The 22,528-nt window shown below is 32.4% G+C and overlaps 1 protein-coding gene across 3 annotated transcripts; it reads right to left on the reverse strand.

Moving 5' to 3' along the window:
* Positions 1–1,323: 1,323 nt before the first annotated feature.
* On the reverse strand, positions 1,324–17,617 carry LOC143222717 (dual specificity protein phosphatase 10-like). 3 transcript variants are annotated; one of them, XM_076449615.1, is made up of 4 exons: positions 17,497–17,617; positions 14,911–15,603; positions 9,175–9,597; positions 1,324–3,747 (listed from the first exon to the last, which is right to left on the reverse strand). In XM_076449615.1, exons 2-4 carry the CDS (start codon positions 15,533–15,535, stop codon positions 3,449–3,451), a joined length of 1,347 nt encoding a protein of 448 aa, XP_076305730.1. In that variant the 5' UTR covers positions 15,536–15,603; positions 17,497–17,617; the 3' UTR covers positions 1,324–3,448. The 3 variants fall into 3 exon arrangements, with proteins under 3 accessions (XP_076305730.1, XP_076305731.1, XP_076305732.1); XM_076449616.1 differs by lacking the exon at positions 17,497–17,617 and adding an exon at positions 15,831–16,876; XM_076449617.1 differs by lacking the exon at positions 1,324–3,747 and adding an exon at positions 7,558–8,097.
* Positions 17,618–22,528: the final 4,911 nt, after the last annotated feature.

Consider the following 22,528-nt stretch of genomic DNA (forward strand, 5'->3'; position numbering starts at 1 on the left):
GTACTCAAACCTTTAAAATATTTCTTAATGAAGGTTTATCAATATGATCTTCTGAGAACAAGCTGCTATAAACGATTCTTAGTAATAATACTTACTTTAAATTTAAAAACCAGATGTATTGTAAATTGGTTTATCGTTTATACATTATTGTACCTCGCTTTAAGGGTTTTTGTTAAGGGGAGATTTCATTGTTAGATATTTTCAGATCATACTGAATATTACATATTTGACACTTTATTATAGTTGTTTTAAAACATTAATTTTAAAGACACAACATTTAACAATAACACCTTGTACACTTTGCTTACACACATACAGTAAAAGCCCTCTGTAATGTTTTATATATGATTTATAAAAGTGTTTTTATTATTTTCAACCTGAAAAAACAGATTGACTTTTCAAAAATCGCAGTGTCCGATTTAATTTGTTTACCTTTATTAGGAATTTGTGTATCAATGTGAACCTCTGAAATAAACAGTATTGTTTGGTACTGCTAGTTTTATTCGATGTATATTATTTTCTTCCAATATAAAGGTGTAATCCTGTTTTATATATATATTACATCCTAGAATTAAAAATGTGTACATATTTGTGATACTTCTCGTCAATGTACACAGATTGAAACAGTTTTTATCGGGCGTTAATAAATCATAAGCTATCATTAATATTCCAGGACATAAAAGTAGTGTTCAAAAACCATTCCGTGGGTTTATTTAAATATATATACATATTATGTTACGTTGTCGTTATTAGCTATAAAAAACTGCATCTTATCAAATAAAGTTCATCTTCACAATGTGTTTTGTGCCTGTTGGAATATGTTTACAAAAGTTATAATGTTAACCATTTTTTTCTCTCAGCTATCTAAAAAATACAGTTTCATCTTTTAAATTTAATGATATTACTTGGACTTTTCAATACGCCACATTATAGTTTTCATTGCGTCACAAAAAATGTATCTCAATAAAACGTTGCTGTTAGCTTATGAGCAATTATGTGTGTCATAATATTGTTGTTGTTTTTTAAATTGGCATAGTTTCTTTTATTTTTAAAACACATCTTTGTTTCGTTTTACTTATATATTCAGTATAACACACAGAGTAACGTAATGATTATGTATATCATGTTACCCTTTGTGTTCCTTCGTTTAAAATTGACTCCAAATATTATTTTATTGTACATTCCAAGATATGATTTATTTTTCTGGCTTTAAGCGTTATTCATTTGTCACTTTTAAATGTACATATATATTTCTCTAGACCTCAATTTATTCTTTTTGTAAATATGAAGTACCCTTGACGATATAACCACGCTAAATAATAATCAAAAATAAAATATTTTTAGTGAGACACGATCATTGTAATTTTACATTCCAGGCCAAGTGAACACCGTCAATCTCATAAATAGACAAAAATTAATAATTAAACAAATTAAATAATAAAGTAATCCGAATAATTTCGTCTTATACAGCTTAAATTAACGTTAGTAAATTCTAAATAGTCTCTGAAACCAATACTCCTTTTTTTTTCATAAACTGTGAGACAACACTTCCAAGTTTGAATACACACTAAAACACCAAAGTTTCGTATATCATATAGAAAAAAACATTTTATTCTAAACTGCTTCATTCTAAAAATATATTAAGGCCTACTGTTTAGGTTAATCAAAATATTAAACAATTAAAAACAGAGATATCTACTTTCATTTATTTGTACTTGGCTATCGAAGGCATGTTGGGTTTTATGTTTCTTCTCTCTTGATCCAGCCAGGTGATTATCACCAAACTGATATTTCTATACATACAGGTTAATTTAAATATTTCACTGGTTTTATAGTAATACATACAAACATACACAGTTTTACATCCATTAATTTAATACTTTAGGAAAATATTGTTTCAGAGAAAAACAAACACTATTCCTCATTTTACCTATAAAATACAGTTCATATGCTATAAATTGGGTAATATATTCTGCAATAGTGATATAATTCTAATAATATATATACATATATCACTTAGGAAACACCATGGCTTTCTAAGAATTATTACTGAAATTTTATGGTTAGAAACTTCTGAATTAAGAACCGCAGAGTGTGTAATTACGTATATAAATCGATTAAAGACATCTTCTCTGAAATCAAACTATTTCCACAACACTCACACCTCACAGCTGAAAACAAAAACATAAATTGACTAGAGTTGTCATTGCTCAACGCTTAACCTGACACAAGAATAATTGATAATTAACTGCCCTTACATTCCGTCATAAGCAACATTTGTTGTCATAACAAAACATTTGGAAAGTTGTTTCTTTCACTTCATACTTGGTAATGTATATCTAATTTCACGTCGTCCTATTATTTAATCTGATAGCTGTCTTTTGAAGGCTTTCAGAAAATTATTTCTACCTTAAAGTATTTTATGACACTTCAACCAACTTTACTTGTTTTCTTAAATAATCAGTGTACACATCTTGAAAATAGTGAAGCAGCTCTTGATTTCTCAAGAACAATGAATACAGTGTATGATTTCTTGAAAAAGAACAAGTTATTCTAGTCATCAAAAAGCTGTACACACACACACACATATATATATATATATAACGTTTTCATTTGAGTACTTTTAAAGATATCTGTCAGAATCTTCATCCCTCGTGATTATCGTGCAAAAAAGTTTTAGTTGGGAGAAATCTCAAGTTACATTAAGTATTTCTCTTGTTCAATAATCAAATTTTTATTTGGAACTATCAAGACAAGCAGTATTGGCTGTTTGATCTCTAATTTATCATTAGAAAAAATTAGACATAAAACTATTTTTCTGAAGTCAGGTAAAGACAAGAAATATGTCACTAAAAGGCCACTCATTTTCAGTTATTGTTGATTTGTATCAACATTTAAGCACTTTCTCAAGAAGTATTGATTAATATTCCATGTATCTCACTGAAGAACTAAAACGATGCTTATTTCTATTATTAACAGCTAGTTAATTTAGCAAGGAAGGCTACATTGTGGGAACGTAGCTTAATATCACATAGCTGACTATAAGTATCTAATGTCTGAGCTAGAGAGGAAAGTTAATCTCATTCATTAAATATTGTCCACGGCTGGAAGTAACGTCTAATCATTTCAGAAATGGCACAACACTCAGAGCATAATTGATGTACTTGGGATTACCTTAAAATTGTTTCAAAAATATATCATAGTATCATTATTATATGACACTGTCTTCTCTACAGTGATGGATAAGAAGGAATTATTTCTTTGAATTGTGTAATTATCCAACAGTCCCAGTGGAAGAGTTTGTAAGAATTAATCAACCATTTGTATCATTTTGTCATTTCATGAACTCAGGAACCCAGTTTTAGAAAGTTAGGCCTTTGGATTCTGTTGAGGCCTCAAGGACTCTGAAGCAAATGAACGAGTCATCATATATGGCCAACGTTTTTTATCAAACCACAGGCTCAACGTTCTCAGAAGGTTTAGACTTCATTCCGATGCACTGTTTACAAGGTTTGCAATCAGGTTCGGAAGACCCATCTCGATGCAACATCTGTTCTAGTTCCAGAAGCTGACCCATAAAGTTTAGATTGGGAGATATGGTAGGCCGTCTGGTCTTTACTAGTCGATAAGCATCTACAAGAGACATATGAGTGTGGTGCATGATGTAACCAATTGCAATGGTTGGAGATCTTGAGATTCCTGCTTGACAATGGACCAGTACTTTGGAATCATGTAACCTGACTTCGTCTGAAAACAAAGAAAAAGTGGTGTTGTAGAGCTTAAGTCGACTTTTCCAAAAAATTTATATTTTTAATTCTCATGAGTCCCAAAAGCTAGTTAAATATAAAATAAAAATTTAAACATAGAGTTCATTCCATAACATCCTACAAAAGTAAACAGAAAAATTTGCAAATCTTGGAACTACATATTATGTACATAAAAGCGGTTATCCTTTTTTAAGTACGAAGCTTTTAAGATGAAATTGTAACTTGGACGTATATCTTGTAGATTTTAGTAGAACACATATTAATATAATTGTATAAAGGAAGACAGATATATCTCCTGTCTTCTTTATCTTTCTGGTACAATAAGCATTATCAATTTACAATTTGAGATATTTAGTTAAAAGATAATTTGTTAACATTTATTACTTCTCAAATATCTCAATATCTAGTTTATTTTGCCTAAAAAGGCGCTTTCATGAAATACATAAATTTGGAGCAACTGTATTCTAGCCAGTAATATATAAACGAACCCGTATCAGTTTCACAAGTGTGCAAAGTCTCCGTTAATATCATTTGCTACTTAGAAGACAAAATGTTTCGCTTTGTAAAAACACAAATTAAGTGCATTTACATTATTCCACAGTTTAGGTTATAAATGAATACGGTTTTATTTATCTGACTACATAAGTTTTGAATGTATCCATTTCTTTACCAACTAGAAGCGACACAAGATTCTAATTATTAACAATGGTACAGTTTCAAGGAAAGTGTTGAGTCTATTTTAAACCGACATATTATATATCTTAGTGTGTAAAAGTTAAGTATTTTCTCTATGTCAAACAACTGGTGTTTCAACAAGAACATGATTGTGTCTCTACACCCTTAAGCTCACTCTCACAGGGCTACCTTACTAATTTTACGTTTTTACGTAAGTAAAAAAAACACACACACACACCAAATTACAACCTGAATTACACAAAATCACGTTTCCTACTGTTTCTGGTGTGGAAGAAGGTACAGAAGGTCTCTATTTTGACTGGTAAGGGATCTCAAAGATTGCCAGTACATCAAACAAGTATTAAGTTTACATAAATAACAAGTGAATCTTTATTAAGTTGGCACTGAATTACGTCAAGTGGACACCTGGTGTAGCTTCCTCGCCTGTCCCATATACATATATATATATATTCTTCGAAGACATTCACTACCTTGTATATATATTGTGTATTAAAAATGCCTTTTATTTTTCATCAAAGGTGAAATTGAATGTATTCTTTGATTGACTGTATCCTCTGATGTGGACTGCAGCATTGCCTATTCAAGGCGCATCAGCACAGCTAGGATCAATAAACCAAAGAAACACCATTAGCTCTCTTATAATGGTATGTACTAAGAACAACCTCAAAGTTGTTTCAAAAAGTTATCACAACGTCATAAATTATATAACACTGTATTTACTACAGTTCAAATAAAAATCAATTATTTCAATTGTTTAGTTAACTCACAAACTCTGTGAAGTGTTGTCTTGGACTGTATAAGAATTTGGTATTCTTGCTGTTTCAATCAACTGGTGTTTAAATATGAGATTATTTGGGGTTTCATAGGTCTAACTGTTTAACCATTACGGGTTTTTAACTTCAAAATGCCACTGTGTGATATATTATACATATATCTAGTGACTGTCGTACTCCCCTCATTTTGTGTGTCTTACAAGTGCTTCGAGCTGTCATTTTACCGATTGCTTAGGAAAGGCTATTCTATGTCCGTTACTGGATTTTTAGTCTACGTTATCTCACAGTTTGCCCACTGAATACGTCATCAGTTAAAAAGAAAATAAATAAAAAGAAACAAAAGTAAAAATCAGTACAACAGTCAGGAACGGATTAACTAAAAGTTAGAGTAGGCAGCTGTCTACGATCCTACAATGTCAAAAAACCCACAGTGACTATGTCCTGTTTTGTTTTTTAAATACCCCTCTTAACTAATTTTCTAAAGCTGAAAACTATACTATTTTAAAAACATTATACTTTGTAAAGGATTGCTTTGATGAGTAAACAAAAAGAGGGATTGGGGAATAAAAGAGACCCCAAGAACCGAATTTGCCGATGTTTCCACTGTAGTCTTAACTCGATCCTGACTACAGTATTAACTTGAATATTGTACAATTTTATTTTAGTGAAAAAGGTTTAGTTGATTCTTCAACATATTAATTTAAAGCAGACTGACCGTAAAGGATTTTTGTAGAAATATTGTTTGTGTTTTATTTACTAAAAGTCTAGAACAATCTCAAAAAGTAGAAAGTTGTATACAGCCCGATCTCTTAAACAATGTTCAATATAACAAATGGTTCTACCAGTAATGTGTGATCTGACATTTGATCACGACTGCAGTATTGGCTAATTCAAAGACGTTAACGCATTTACAAAGCCCCACATGGGTTTCTTTCTATATGTCTACAGAAATAATGAGTCATGTTTTAAAAAGTCGCTCTTTTCTTCTTTACTCATAAACACGTGTAGTTTGCGTTTTCGCTGTTTAACGACACAATTTCGGTAAGAGAACGCCTACTTTCGTTTCAAGCATGTCTATAAATAAACTAGTGTGAAAAGAGAAACATAAACTGGTTATGGATATTTTTAACCGATTCAGACACTAAAACCAGCACTATTCTCATTCAATATTTGAATGTGAACCAAGTTTTAAGTAGTGGTGACATGCACAAAGAGTTGGAAACTTACACTATTTATAAAATTGCATTAACAACATGGATACCGTTGATTCTTTTAAATACAGAAAAATTTAAAAAGAGAAATCAGGATATTATACAAATACTAAAACACGGATAAGATCCTTATAATACGTTAAAAAACCAAAAAAAAGAAATTAGAGCCATGTGGAGCTTGATCTGGGAGACGTTTCTCTAATTCCTCTTGCAGAGTTACGATTTAGAAGTTTAGAGCTATATCAGAGTATTTATAACAGTGTGATTAAATATGTAAACTTTGTCACTTTCCTCGTTCTGTCTCCAAGTGTGAAGATTCACAATGCTATAAATCGGGTTTCGATAACCGTGGTAGGCAGAGCAAAGATCACCCATTGTGTAGCTTTGTACTTAACTTTAAACAAAAAAGTTCCCGCTCCTTAAAATGTTAGGTAGGCCCCACAGGTGTTCTATGCTGTGATGAGATGACGTAATGCACATACAGCTCTCTCCTCGACCCCACTGTTCAGTGTCCCGGGACGACAGATATGCTGAGTGCTGATTCATACGATCTGACGTAAAGAGAACTAATAACAGTGTGGATAGCAGAATAGTTTGTCATGAATGGAGAGACAAAAACAACCGCCTAAGCCCCACGTTGTCCCCTTCCCCTCTCTATATGGTAACTATACAGGTAGCAAATGAGTAACGGTAAAAAAAAAACAGAAGAGAGAACTGAGTCATATTTTCCAGCTTGTGCCGACTTCACCCTTCCTTATGTTGCTTCAGGGCAACGTTCCAGCCGGAAAACGTTTGGTTGTTTGAGTTTGTTTGTTTTTTTGTCGTAAAGCAACAAAGATATCTGGGTACTGAAAAACATACTTAACACAAAACACAATCAAATCTTAAACGTTTCAGAGAAGGCGTGTTATTGCTCTATAAGTTTGTAAGTGTGTACATATAAATATATATATATATATACATTCACTTATGCCTTACAATACATTAATTGCTGTTTTAGCGGTTTATATTGGTGTGTTACTGCAATTGTTTTTCTATTTTTTATACACAGTATATAAAAATTGTTGATAACAAATATATTTCAAAATTGATAACGCTGTGCTTAAATACCTTTTAAATTACCTATTTATTACAACGTGATGTCACGTTTTAGTTTCATATACATACAAAAGTTAATATTTCATTCACTACAAAACTGTCATTCAAACAGTTCGAAAGATGTACTAAGTTCCAAATAGCAAGAATTACAATACAATGGTGCATTATTCTACCATTAGTCACCAGGTGTTTAATTCGAGCAAATAAAAATTCTAATTACACTTAACCACTAAACAATGATTTTTTATTGTGCATCTACGTCACATGGGATGCTAAGTTTCCATCAAAGAGCGATGAAGTCATTCAGGTAGTTATTATGTCGGCTGCTTTGTAAAGTCACGTGAACAATATACACTGTCGGTGAAGCTGTATGTGGAAACCGGTGTCAGACCGCTACTTCATGACGTGTCCCCCCAAACAATGAATAATTCCAAGAAGACGAGAGTCACGTTACAAAACAGCTGTCAGGTTTCTACACGCGGAACACGAGTGTTCTGATTATAGAAGGTCCTTTTAAGCGTCCTTTTGGGGTGAGGAACAAAGCACCCCCTCCTATCGAAAAAATTGTCATACTTTTAAAATGTTCTCCAACAATAGCTGCGGATTCTACTTTCGGACCATGTTTAATCCATAGGACTACCGCTAATCGAGGCAAACAAACGCTAATGATCACAAAGTCTGCACGAAAGGCAAACTGATATATATAACACTAAAAGTAAGCGAGCCATGAGTGCAAACAGTGACTCACCATGGGCCAACACTGTACGTACCATTTATAAACAAACATACAAAAATGTCTCTTTTATGTATTTCAATTGGTAATAGGGACGCTGGTAGCAGGTTAACGCTTTCCTTGTTCCTAATTTAAAATACCCTAGACATTATTTTTATAATACAAATATTTATGTTTTTCGTTTACTTTTTAACCAGTTTCTAAAATATTAAGAATAATTGATCAGTGCTTTCACTCATAAAATGATACCTTGGGTCAACTACTCATAAAGTATATAAACAAAACTTCACGTAGTTTTTCCAACTTCATTGTTTAAAACAAACTACTTTCATTCGGAACTTAGTAATATTCGATATAGTAACTACAACTCCTAAACAGAATGAATACTGAAGGAACGTTCTTTATTTGTCAGACATTCTGCATTAGGTTTTATCCTCTACCCTGACAGAACTCATAACGGCTAAATAAATGTTAAGAAAGTCAAATACAGAAAAATAGAAAGACAACAAGCGACAACAGAAATTAGTTTCAGTCATTTATTAATTCTCTAGAACTTTCATTTCTTATTTATATCACAGAAAAACTTTTTCAATTTATCATAATGATATTTAACAATGGAAACGTTATATTACTCATATGGTAAAGTATTCTGCATGTTTTAAGTTTTATAATTTTATACATGCCACTTTTACTTTTTACCTCAAAGGTCTGTTGCAGCACATGGTTAAACCTAGTATGGAATGAATATGAACATATTATTCAGAATTGCAATGAAATTGGATTTAATTTACTAAGTGTTTTTTTCACATTAAACTTTAAGATCAATTTTAAAAGCATAAAGTGTTTCATACCTTTATCTAGTTTGAACACATTTATAAAATAACAATAAAGCTCACCTATGAAATCAAAAGCCTCTTCAAAGTATTGTTTAATGTTTTGATGACAACTATCAGATGCCGGAAGTCGTTTATAAATGATTCCTGATGAATTATGGTGTCCAGTATTATGAACAGTAACACTGAGCACGTGCCCAATTCCCAGCTTCCTGAGGTTGGCCAAATTAGTTGCATCCCGTTCGTTGCCGAGGAAAAGAAAAGGTAAAATTTCGGACGCTGGTGTGTTCTCCATGTCTTCCCTGCTGGGATCTTTATTCCAAACAGAAGGCACTTGTATCGTAGGAATTTCTACTGGCGATGACGATAAAATGGAAGGAGAGAAAGGTAGATTTAAACCTATTGGTTGAACTTCCTCGTTTACTTTGTTCTTGATCAAAGAGGTACAGAGATCCCCATGGCAACGCTGAAATTCCCGCCAACCACCTACAATAAAAATATCTTATCCAGATAAATTTTACAGATGATATATATATAGTTTTTACGTTATTTTATGTTTTGTGATTTGCGATCAGATTGCGTTAACACAAAAAAACGTTTTAGTTGCTATAGCTTTTAAAAATCACTGAAGTAAACAGAAGTTCAAATACACTATCTTTTTACATAAGTCGAAACAAAACGTAAATACAACTAAAACCGATAGACACAAAAACTCATAGTTTCACAACGTATTTTCTTCTCAATAATCAAAAAACAGTATACAAAAGTAATACAAAAATTTATTTTTTATCTTTATGACAAATATCGAGTCGTTCAAGTAGCGATACATAAACCATTACTAAACAATTCACATCACTGCAAAGTATCTTACGAAAGTTATTCGAAAAAGAAAAAAAAAAGATTACTGCAAAAACTTTCTATTTGCCTGTGCTTGTGTATGGAGGCACTTTATGCTAATATAACAGTAAATTGACAGACAACAATTTATAAGCATAATGAAGTGGCTTTACGTTTCGGGGGGTGTATACTTCATATCTGAAGAAATCAAACTAATGTTTTGTCGAAATGTGTATTATGTACCCCAAAAATAAAACTAGTTCTTCATGCTTATAAATCGTTGTTTGCCAGTTTACAACTAACTTGTTACTTAAGTGCATTGCTGTCTTCCATTTATTTTTTTCTTTGCGTAATGTAGATGTGCAGTCGATGTGTTTATGTGTGGTGTGTAGATAAAAAATGATGTGTGTGTGTGTGTGTAAGTATCGCATAATTCAGAAGTTAACAACTGCTAAAACAGTGGAGACTTAACCAGTGCCAGGTCATTACCGCCCCAGGAATCACCAAGTTTTAGGAAGGAAATGCTCTCCTACTTCCTTTGTAGTATACGTGCAGACAACCACTGCAAAACATGCAGGGCAAAACTGACCATTCGTCATCCAGTCGACCTGGTTAATATTAACTTGTAGAAAATATAGAAATGTTTGTCTGTAATATCTATATATCACATTTATATAAAGAAAAATACATGAAAAAGGTTGCCCAACCTTTTTAAAATTATCAATTTTAACGGTTAAAAATTAAAGAAGCGGGACATAAGTAACCAGAAGATAAAACATGACTGTAGAAGTTTAAAATATTAAACACATCGAAAATAAAAATGCATAATTGTTATTTTTTAATCTATGCTATTACATTTAAATCATACAAGTGCTATGTGGATTTGAAGATTTTATTCTTCTGTTGAATTCGCAACATGTATATTATGACTTCTACAGCAAAAGTTTTCTTAACGCACGATATTTTAAAAATGTGATTTAAGTTATCGAGTTAATACGACGATTCCAACAGGATTGATTTATCAAGAAAAGGCATCATAAAATATGCTGTACCCGTTTGATGTTATAGTAATTATATTGATCCAGAAAGTCAGAATTAATTAGGAGGGGGAATCCATTAATTAGGATCAATTAGAGATCCCAAGAGATATTTACAAACAGACGTGAAGGTTCAGTTAACCCTCGTTGAAGCGACAACGATTACTTTATGATCACTGATCCCTGACTCACTGTTACATTACCCACTGAAGTAAAAATTAAATGATATATTAACATGACGTGTAAAGCAATTAATGTAAATACAGTGTGATGCTGGTAAATGGACCATTACTTAGCCAATCTATTCTTTCCTGCAGGAAATCTTGGACTTACAAACATCTTGTTACAATATTAGCATCTAGCAGTACTTATTCGTATAATCAATACTGGAATTCTCAGATTAGAAGTCCGAGTTGAAGGATATAATAAAACTCGAAATATAAATGATTATTCAACTAAAAAACAAATCTTGTATTTTTGTGAAACACGTGCCGATTATCGATGATGTCGTTTTTTGAGAAAAAGACATAAAAAAAAAACAGACGCAAAAGAAATCTTGTAATTTTACGGGAAATAATTTTTATTCTAAAATGTATCGGCTTTCCAACAGTTTTGAACCACATCTTCGAAAATAACGGTTTGTGACAAAAATTAACAAAACCTTGCTGAATTTCTCAGAGCAGAACCGCCCCCGCTAGTACAGTGCTGTGTCTACGGATTTACAACGCTAAAATCAGACGTTCGATTCCCCGCGATGGGCTCAGCAGATAACCTGATGTGGTTTTCTTATAAGAAAACATACACACATAGCAAAACCCTCGGTGGACTCAGCAGATAGCCCGATGTGGCTTTGCTATAAGAAAAACACACTCATAGCACACAAAAAAAAAATTTCTTACACGTTATGTGAAACTTCTTAACGAATAATTTCCAGATGTGAATCTTATTTTAGGCACCCAAATTTTCTTTCTAAAGTCATAAGCAAATATATGCCAAAATATTTTCAGGTAATTATGTTTTTCTGATATAACTAATTATAGATATAATATTATTATTATTATTATGAAATATATTATTTTCGAAACAAAGTCAAACAAAACACCATACTAGTGTTTTTAACCAACTGTATAATTACTGCTAACTGAAATGTAGTTTTACTAAAAACTCGGATTTGTAGAGACGATTAAACCAAAACGTTAGTAACACACAAAAGACAATAAGCGATCCGTATCGAAGTCTGTGATTCATAGTTTTGTAGAAAATGATGGCTAATGTGACGTGAAAAATGAATCGCGACATTTTATTCTGTCAGCTAATAGGCCCGTATTCAAATCCAGTGACAGTTCAAATTTGGGATTTACTTGAAGATGTGGTTCGTTGGCAAAACATCTTAAAGCTAACTCTAGAAAGCAGCTCTTAGGAGACGAGGAACAGTTAAAAAGGTGGATTTATGATTCAGTGCTACACCTCTCTGTTACGTGATGTTGTTAACTGAGTTATTTGTTTTTGTTGTTTGAGAGTAAAGCCACTACGTGGAAATCGAACCCTAGATTTTAATGTTGTTAACTGAGTTAGAAACTGTTGATAATTCCACTGATATCCAAACTCAGGTATCACTAATAGCGAGGAATACAGAAAACTTAGTGTACTTTCAATACACCAAGGAAATGTCCTGGAACTTTTTAAGCATATACCTGTTGTTTATACGAAATAACAATAGAGTTATCTGCTGAATCTACTGAGGGGAATCGAACCCCTGATTTTAGCGTTGTAACAACGAGTTTAATGGCATTACTACACATAGAAAAATGTTCTAGCGTGAAATAACTACCTTAGAAAAAAATCTTTTACCCGAAAAATCAGCAAGACCAGTAGCATTATAGTTGTAGGAGAGATCTTGTTATAAAAGGCGTATTTTTTAAGGAGCTAGATACTCTAAATTATTGTTGAAAACTAGGTTACCGGGCCCAGTATAGTCTACTAGTTTCTTTCACAGTACTTTTGTTTATTGTAATCGGCTAGTCACTAGTGTGTACTTTCTTAGGCTAATATGCAGAGTTAAGAAAAGTTTTCTCTATGAGCGTGGGCCACTGTCTTATTCACTGTCTAGGCATGAGCGCACTTCCAAATGTAGAGTAGAAAATACCAAGCGGGTGGAGAGGTTTAGCTAAATATGTGTCCTACATGGACGCTCTGACTCATGCAACCAAGACAACGATCGGTTGCCTTGACTGCTGGAGAACTTGTATAACAAGGAGGTTGCACATGTTCTGAAACAGTGCCATTCTTGTTAATTTACCTCGAAATATTACCCTTACGTTAAAAGCGTTATATTGTTGGTGATTTCATATTAAAGTTATTAAATTCAGATTGTAAGTAGATATCAAACTAGTGGGTAAATGATGTAACGTTCGAACTGAGATCGTCACAGTATAAGAATATACAACAAACAAATTCGTTCATTTAGTTGTTCAACATATTACGTGCGATGTTTTTTTAAGATATAGCTATTAAGGACTTGAGTGATGGCGACGATTCGTGTTACATACTCAATAATATTATTAAATTAATTTTAACACCCAATAAAACTGATTATATTTTAGTATGAAAGTGCTGTGAAGCATCTTCATATTTGGTGACAATTTTAGTTAAGAACATAAAGTTAATGAGTCCACTTTATAAACATGTAACATTGACGTGATACCTAAAAACTGCCTAGCAACTTATTAATTAATAAACAAACTGAGTAGAGAAACAATGCAACGTTCATGAATTTGTTTTTTATTAAAAATAGTGCCTCAGAGACATGAAAGTTTGGTAATCACTTAAGGTATTAACAATGAACACAATTTTTCAATTGACATATCCACACTATTGTTGATCGTACCATATAATGTATATTATTGTAGCTGACAAAAATATTAGCTCTGCTAATATTAATCATCAATATAATATGTAACATTATTCAAGGAATATATGCAATAATTACAAAATCAAGGACTTCCGTCCACGCAGAATTTCATGACTCCACGACAAGTATGAAGGTTATATTTGAGGTTCGATCCCTTCTAGACACGGCTCAAATAATCTATTTTATAGTTTTGTGTTTACCAACAAACGAGAAAGGTAAACTGTGAAAAGATCTATTTAAAAATCTTGTAGCCCATAACATGCTATAAATATAATGCACATAAAAAAATCATCCAATACAAAGACATCAGTCTTAATGGAACCATACTTTTATTGTTTAAATATAATTGGACCTCTGTGCCAGAAATGAATTAAATCAAGTTACTCCCCTCTCCTATTAAGGACTGGCATGATCAGGTGATTAGGGGGCTTGATTGCAATCTGGGGGCTGCAGGTTCGAATCTCTGTCTCCCACCAACTATTCTCACCCTTTCAGTTGTACGGGCGTTATTATGTGACGATAAATCCCACTATTCGTTTGCAAAAAAGTAGCCTTAGAGTTGGCAGTAGGTGGCGATGAGTAACTTCCTTTCTTGTAGTCTTTTTCTGCTGATAATGGACGGCTAGTGCAGATAGCCCTCGTTTAGCTTTGTGCGAAGTTACAAATAAAAAAAAACTTTCCTTGAAAGTTTTAAGCCTCATTAAATTTATGTTGACGTCACCTATTGCAAGTATAATAGGACAGTTTTCGAGTTTTAGTTGATTACCTCAACCATCGGGAAGTTACTACGTTATTTCTACTCAAAATAATGGTTACGCGTGAAATATCTCAGTTATGCATAATTCAGCTAGTTCATATTAGTATAATCGGGAGAAGTTGTTCCGATCTGCGGCTACCGTATCCATATTCAAAACAAGATTAATTTTATATATTTCATATCTTTGTCTTTTTTTACTTACGGTTGTGCAAGTTATTAAAACGTCACTAAAACATAACAATAACATATGAACTTACCTTTTAACACTGATATTTTCGCACCATTTTCACAAAGAATGTTCAAAACCAATGTTAATGGGTGAAACACTGGAAGCTTTTCAATGTCCGTCGTGGAATCGTCGTAAACTACGACTTCGTTGTTCATATTTCTTCGGAGAAGCTCTTTCCCTTCCCTAGAACTGACCAGATCCCACAGTGCCACCCGCCCTTGTTGTAGGCGTCTCTGGTTGATTCGGTCGGAACAGTTCAAATTAATTGCGCCACTTATGTGATTTTTGTTGTAACTAAGAAATGGACGACAATCTAAAATAATAGGTGAAGAGGAGGAAAGGGGGTTAGTCCGTGACACATTGTCTGCCAATTCATTCGGATGCACTACGCGCACGTGTTTTAAATTACCGATTTTATTGGTCTTAGTGGACGACAAATCTCCTGTAGACGCTGAGTGAGTGCATTGAACAGTCACTACTGAGTCCAGTCGCGACCGTTTCTGAAGAGGTGGAGAAGAGTGGACCGATGGGCAGCCTGAACAACAAAATGAACCTTCTGATAATGCGAGATGCAGCCGAGGTCGTAAAAGGCCGCTCGTATGTAACATGCTGGGAACCCCGGGCAGTCTCTCCACTTGAGCCGCTCCGGACATGAACGAAGTTCTGCTCGTTTTCTGACCCAGTTTAAGAATTCGAAGCACAGTGAACTATTCCAACAAGTCTGAAAATACATAAAATATAAACATAACCCACAACTGGATTATCTCAGAAACCAAGCAACACTTTCTGGTTTTCTGAACAACAACAAAAGAAACTGGTATTTATGTGTAATTTAGTTGGAATGAAATATTCATAGATTTAAATCTCTTTCAAACATTTCTGAAAAAGATTTCTCAAACATAGTGAATATTGTATTGTAAATTAAACAAAAGCCACTCTGTAACTTACCGGAGAAAATAAGTACAGTAGTTCCTTATACATACGTCGAAACCACTTTTCATGTAATCTCAATCCTACTATACCATTCACATACTTTAATATGCATTCTTGAAACAGTTCTTAACATTTGCCTGTGACGTCTAGTGACGTCATGCACGAACAAACTACGTTGATGGCGTTCGCGGCAAATTACAGAATTAGGTGAACGAACACGTAAAATATACAGTTACGCTTTTATTCGGGAACATTTCGTGGAGTGATTATTAAATAGTTAGAGATGACATTATACTAGTCCATGAGTAAGCAAACTATTGTTATTGAGTCACAGTTTACATTTATTGCTGCTATCAGTCCAACGTTGATTATTCTAGTAGAAACTAAAATTTCACCTTTAACATTGCACACGAATTCTCAAAATAACTAAAGATATTTTAAAAGGAATTCTAGCAGAAACTGATAAAAAGAAGCTTACTTCTTTATCACTATTTTAAAACAGCTAAGTAATTCTGGGCCATAACTTAACAGCCAAACACGGATGTAAATAGAACTTGCTATCGTATTTAAAACCGTCGCACCAAACATGCTCGCCATTTCAATCGTAGGTGCGTTATAACGTCACGGTCAATCCCACTGTTCGTTGATAAAAGAGTAGCCCAAGAGTTGGCGATGGGTGGTGATAACTAGCTGCCTTCCCTCTAGTCTTACACTGCAAAATTAGTGATGGCTAGCGCAGATAGCCCTTGTGTAGCTTTGCGCGAAATTAAAAAAAACAAACATATTTAAAACTTTGCAGCTGTGACTATATATAAGTTCTTTTACGTATTATATTTTGAGTTAAATTAGAAATTAACATCAGTATACTTTAAAAGTAAAAAGAAGAACACTATGTAATGTGAGAACTTCATATTAGCTTGTCCAGTACCATTCAAAGTCTATTATATTAGCTTTTCCAGTACCATTCAAAGTTCATTATATTGGCTTGTCCAATACCGTTCAAAGTTTATTATATTAGCTTGTTCAGAACCATTCAAAATTTATTATAGTAGCTTGCTCAGTACCATTCAAAGTTTATTATTATTGTATTAACTTGCCCAGTACCATTTAACGTTTATTATATTAGCTTGCCCAGTACCATTCAAAGTTTATTATATTAACTTGCTTAGTACCATTCAAACTTTCTTATAGATTAATATAGCATCTAAATTATTTAATGAAACAAAATACAAAGAAGTGACAATTTTTCAACAAACTTCTCTTTTTTTATATTGATTAGACTGCGTGGGCATTCGTAAATCAGCAATATGTTCCGAACACTGGGAAACAGTCCAACCCATCAAACGCGAAAACTTAGATTAACTAACTAGAGAATTAGAAAAAAAAAACTTAAAAAACTAGCAATATGGGAGAAAAAACACACTAAATCACTTTGAGAACCACAACAACTAAAGATTACATTCTTACTTCTTTAAACTTTTCTGAATTTAGAAACCGAAGAACAGACAACACTGTTATGTTTCATGAGCAACAATAAAAGTCAGCCTTTGAAACTTAAATTAATACTTAATATTTTAGTGTCAAGACACAGTAATTTCTATATTCTAGAATTTGTACACAGTCAATACTATCTATCTATTAATAAATTGCAAAGTGAAATGTAACATCACTGATGGCTTACCTTTCTGTAAAACTGTAAGCTATGGTGACTATTTGTGTTCACCAGTGAAACAGCACGATATAGTGACGAATGGAGTAGCAACAGGTCTAGCACGAGCGATTAGCTGTAGCATGAGTCATCCATGGCTAAACGTCACGGAGGAAATTATCACGTGACCAACTCTGTCAAGGTTTAGTGATAGAATATATTTACACGGGAAGTAGACGTAGTGCTGTTGGTTAGGGCAGATGTTTCAAAATTGGGCAATAGCGTTATAGACTGGTTAAGAAACGGTTGTTGGAAATCGTAAGGAAGTATTTATCAGTTAGGAAGTAGATTATCTGGTCTAGAACATTTCCACTCTGCAGAGAACAAATGGTATCATAACAGTATATACTACTGTAATAATTCATATCATGTATGATTTCCGAGCTCAGAGATAACTATTCAGACGTCAGTGATGACAAATTTGAATAATAAAAATTATGGCATTAGTCCTAATTTGATAAAACTACACATACTAAATACCTGTTATTTCCATTACAGAGGTACAAGGGAGAACTAAAGTAATCAAACGCAATAATAAAAGTTTTGGATAAAGAGAGTTTATATTATTAAATACTTTTTCGTTGGAACCGTATCTTGAATATTTATTTTCTATATTTTATGAACACTGTTTCATTGGTGTCATTTAGCTATCATATAACTGATTAATATATATTTGTAAGACCTTTTTATCATATTAAAATAAAAGAGATTTTTGCATGTTTGTTAAACCAGATGAAATGTATGTTAAATTTGCAATTAGGTAAATCAGAGTGATGTGTGGTGACCCACCTTTATTACCTCTAGTTGAATTTGAAGCACATATGGTAATAACATCTTTGTACTTCCTCGGGTGGTGGTCGAATCCGAAACCTCCAGTACACCAGGTGCACTAACGTCTGAGCTAAAAGATTAACATGGTATCGGTTCCTAATAAATCACTTGTTAATAGTTCAAACGATAACATTCTTCCTCTCTCAGAGTGAAAGCCCTCTATTGAGCCTTACCTTGGGTATCTTGAAAAACCACCTAATTGGGCACTAGTTTATATACTTGTATATATATGTCTTTGTAGCTACAGGAATCAGTTGATCCCTCCTTCACGAGGTAAGAGGTTTACAAATTGAATTAAGGGTTAACCCAGCAGTATTTTCCAATATGGCTTCTTTTTCAATAACTCAAATAAACACATATATTAGTTTCCAATCATTACCAGTTACATTATGTCGTTTAGGGTATATTTACAGTAAATAATAAAAGAGTCATCAGAATGTTTAATATTATAGTCATGACAAGGCAAATTTCTTCTTATACAGTAATGCTAATAATCATCCCAGTCTATTACTATAAAAGTAATGCATCTGGTGAGAGGTCGTTTTATCTGAATGGAAACGAATTATAATTCAGCCTAAATATATATAATAATCTAACAGTATTTTCTTCATTGTTACTTTGAAACAAATCACAGAGTTTAAAATGTTCCAAATAGTTTATGAACCACAATCATATCCTAAAAAATAGAGACATTTGGCTGTTATGCTCACGTGAAGAATCACTAAGTGTTGGAAGTGATTATTCATAGCATGTTATTGTCAAACGGATACAAGTCTCTCAATGGATTATTAGTAGGTTATCAAGGCAATAAATGATATAGTTGCTCATGCACCCGGATTAGACAAACCATTACCTACAACACAATTACATTACTACTATCTGTCCATTTAAACTTGATGCAGTCATTACTTGCTGGTTCTGAGCAGGTTTATATATTCTCAGCAACAACAGGACTTGTGTTATACTCAATATCATTGAAAATAGATTTTTCAAAGCTGGTTTCTCCGCCAGACACTTATCGAGGCGTATTACGCTCGTAACAATAAACAAATAGCTCATATGTAGTGATTCCAAGTACATTTCCAGCGAGTCAACAACATACGGAAAAATATTATTTTAGTAGATTATTCGCTTTTCATCTTGGAACAACTTAATAGGTGTACGCATTTGTTAGAGACTATTTAACAAGATCCATATAGGAATGTAAAAGTGTGGTGTGTATACAATAAACTTTAGTAGGATACAGTCTTTTGTGGACTCATATTATCTATGCCACACTTTATAATGACCCTATCCGAGGATCGATTATGCTATCACATGTTAAGGAAATTGACCCTTGCTTAAGCTGATAAATGATAATATTTGTCCTGAGAATGCTACTACAGTGGTTAACGTATTCCTTTAAGAAAACCACAGAATTGACAAAATAAAATTTTATAACAGTGACTTGGGCTTTACATATCTGAAATGTTATAAATTCCAAATATCTTTTATTTTGAATTGCGTAGATCTTCTTAAGTAAGTGAATCCTCTGTTACAAAGTGGTTAACCCTTATATCCTTTAATTGCATATGAAGATCACTAAGTGATATTTAAAAGTGAATATCACTGACTAATGGCTATGGTTGGAGTTGTCATATTACAAAGTGTGTTAACATTCATTTTTTATCATTAGCTGAAATAATCTCAAGCTCTTTTATGCTGGCATAAATATCTGTTTTTTCTAGTTCTTAATTTATTCTGCTTTAAAGAGCAAAATTATTTAGTAACCGCGTACAAAAGTTTTGTTTCAAGTTTTGAATTCATAACAGAGAGAAGTTTGGCTTTATGTTGAATTTTATCTACTTTAGTCTGCGACATAGAGAGGATCTAAAACATTCTGTGGTACGTTTTCTGTTCGATATCAACTCATTACCTTTTCTCTTACAGCCATAGATGCAAAATTATTTTCTTCTATCACATAATAGCTAACGTCAAAATACTTCTTTAATAGTAAACAACAGATATTGTAAAACGACTGCATAATGGATGCAATCTCTTTCTGCCCTCCCAAATACAAACAGCTATTAAATTTGTTTGGTTAGTTTAACATTATGAAATCTTCTGTTTCAAATTTAAAACGTGAGTAATTAATAAAAGATAATATTTCGTTTGTGATGTTATATATTTAATAATCAACAAGCTTTCAAAATATATATTTTCCCTGTAAGCATACGATATTATTAAAAACTTATATTAATGTTTTGCAGTTATAAGTCTCTATATTACATTGAATGTAACTATTGTTTTAATAAGAAGTAATGTTATATTGTCATTGTAAAGATATTATTTACTACCGTAGTTTTACAAACTATGTTTCTATCACATATCATAAAGGTAGCAGGTAGCTCTCCAAGAGAGAAGATAAAATATTCGTCAATAAATAGTGAGCATAAAGAATGAAGACACGACTGAGTTATTGTTGATTTTACTTATAAAGAATGAAGACACAACTGAGTTATTATTGATTTTACTTATAAAGAATGAAGACAAGACTGAGTTATTATTGATTTTACTTATGAAGAATGAAGACAAGACTGAGTTATTATTGATTTTACTTATAAAGAATGAAGACAAGACTGAGTTATTATTGATTTTACTTATAAATAATGAAGACACGACTGAGTTATTATTGATTTTACTTATAAATAATGAAGACAAGACTGAGTTATTATTGATTTTACTTATAAAGAATGAAGACACGACTGAGTTATTGTTGATTTTACTTATAAAGAATGAAGACACGACTGAGATATTATAGATTTTACTTATAAAGAATGAAGACACGACTGAGTTTTTATTGATTCTACTTATAAAGAATGAAGACACGACTGAGATATTGTTGATTTTACTTATAAAGAATGAAGACAAGACTGAGTTATTATTGATTTTACTTATAAATAATGAAGACAAGACTGAGTTATTATTGATTTTACTTATAAAGAATGAAGACACGACTGAGTTATTATTGATTTTACTTATAAAGAATGAAGACAAGACTGAGTTATTATTGATTTTACTTATAAATAATGAAGACACGACTGAGTTATTATTGATTCTACTTATAAAGAATGAAGACACGACTGAGTTATTATTGATTTTACTTATAAATAATGAAGACAAGACTGAGTTATTATTGATTTTACTTATAAAGAATGAAGACACGACTGAGTTATTGTTGATTTTACTTATAAAGAATGAAGACACGACTGAGATATTATTGATTTTACTTATAAAGAATGAAGACACGACTGAGTTATTATTGATTTTACTTATAAAGAATGAAGACACGACTGAGTTATTATTGATTTTACTTATAAAGAATGAAGACACGACTGAGTTATTATTGATTTTACTTATAAAGAATGAAGACACGACTGAGTTATTATTGATTTTACTTATAAAGAATGGAGACACGACTGAGTTATTACTGATTTTACTTATCTTTGAAACTCTTACTTCATTCTTTTCTTTTTAATAGTATTTTTCGCTTTTTCGTGTAAAACTTCTATACTTTCCACTTATCTCTTTTTTTTTTTAGGCGTCCTAGGTTCTGGAACAGTTTAGCCACTTACCCTACCAAATTTTTAAACCACTGAAGCTAGAGGTAGCTGAAATGCGTAACATAAATGTCTAGATAAATATAGGAAACTACTTTAAAGCTGATTAAGCACCCGACAATTTTCATATTAAGAAATTAAGTATTTGATTGTTTGTTATTAAGTGCAAAGTTTTACAATGGGCTATCAGTGCTATGTGTACTATTGCTATAAAATCTAGATTTTTAGTGTTTGAAGCCTTCAAACTTACCGCTAAACCACTGAGTATAAAAACTCAGTCAGGTATTTCTAAAATCCATTTCGGGTTGTTTGGTGCCACTGTGTATTTCTGAGTGGCAAAGAGGAGTGATAGTTATCCCGATACCTTGGACGCAGAAAGGTGAGAGAAATGAAGGCGTCATAGTTCACAAAGTTTTGTTAACAAATAAGGTATATTTGTTCAGCATGTATATCAATACGTAATGATTTAATTCGAACATTTACTTTTTTTTTCATCACGAATGTCAACTATAGTATTTACGTATTAGAATGTCAAACATGTGCATGTAAATTTTGCTATTTTGAATTTGATAAAA

Source organism: Tachypleus tridentatus, chromosome 8 (assembly GCF_004210375.1).
Source record: "Tachypleus tridentatus isolate NWPU-2018 chromosome 8, ASM421037v1, whole genome shotgun sequence".
Taxonomy (NCBI): domain Eukaryota; kingdom Metazoa; phylum Arthropoda; class Merostomata; order Xiphosura; family Limulidae; genus Tachypleus; species Tachypleus tridentatus.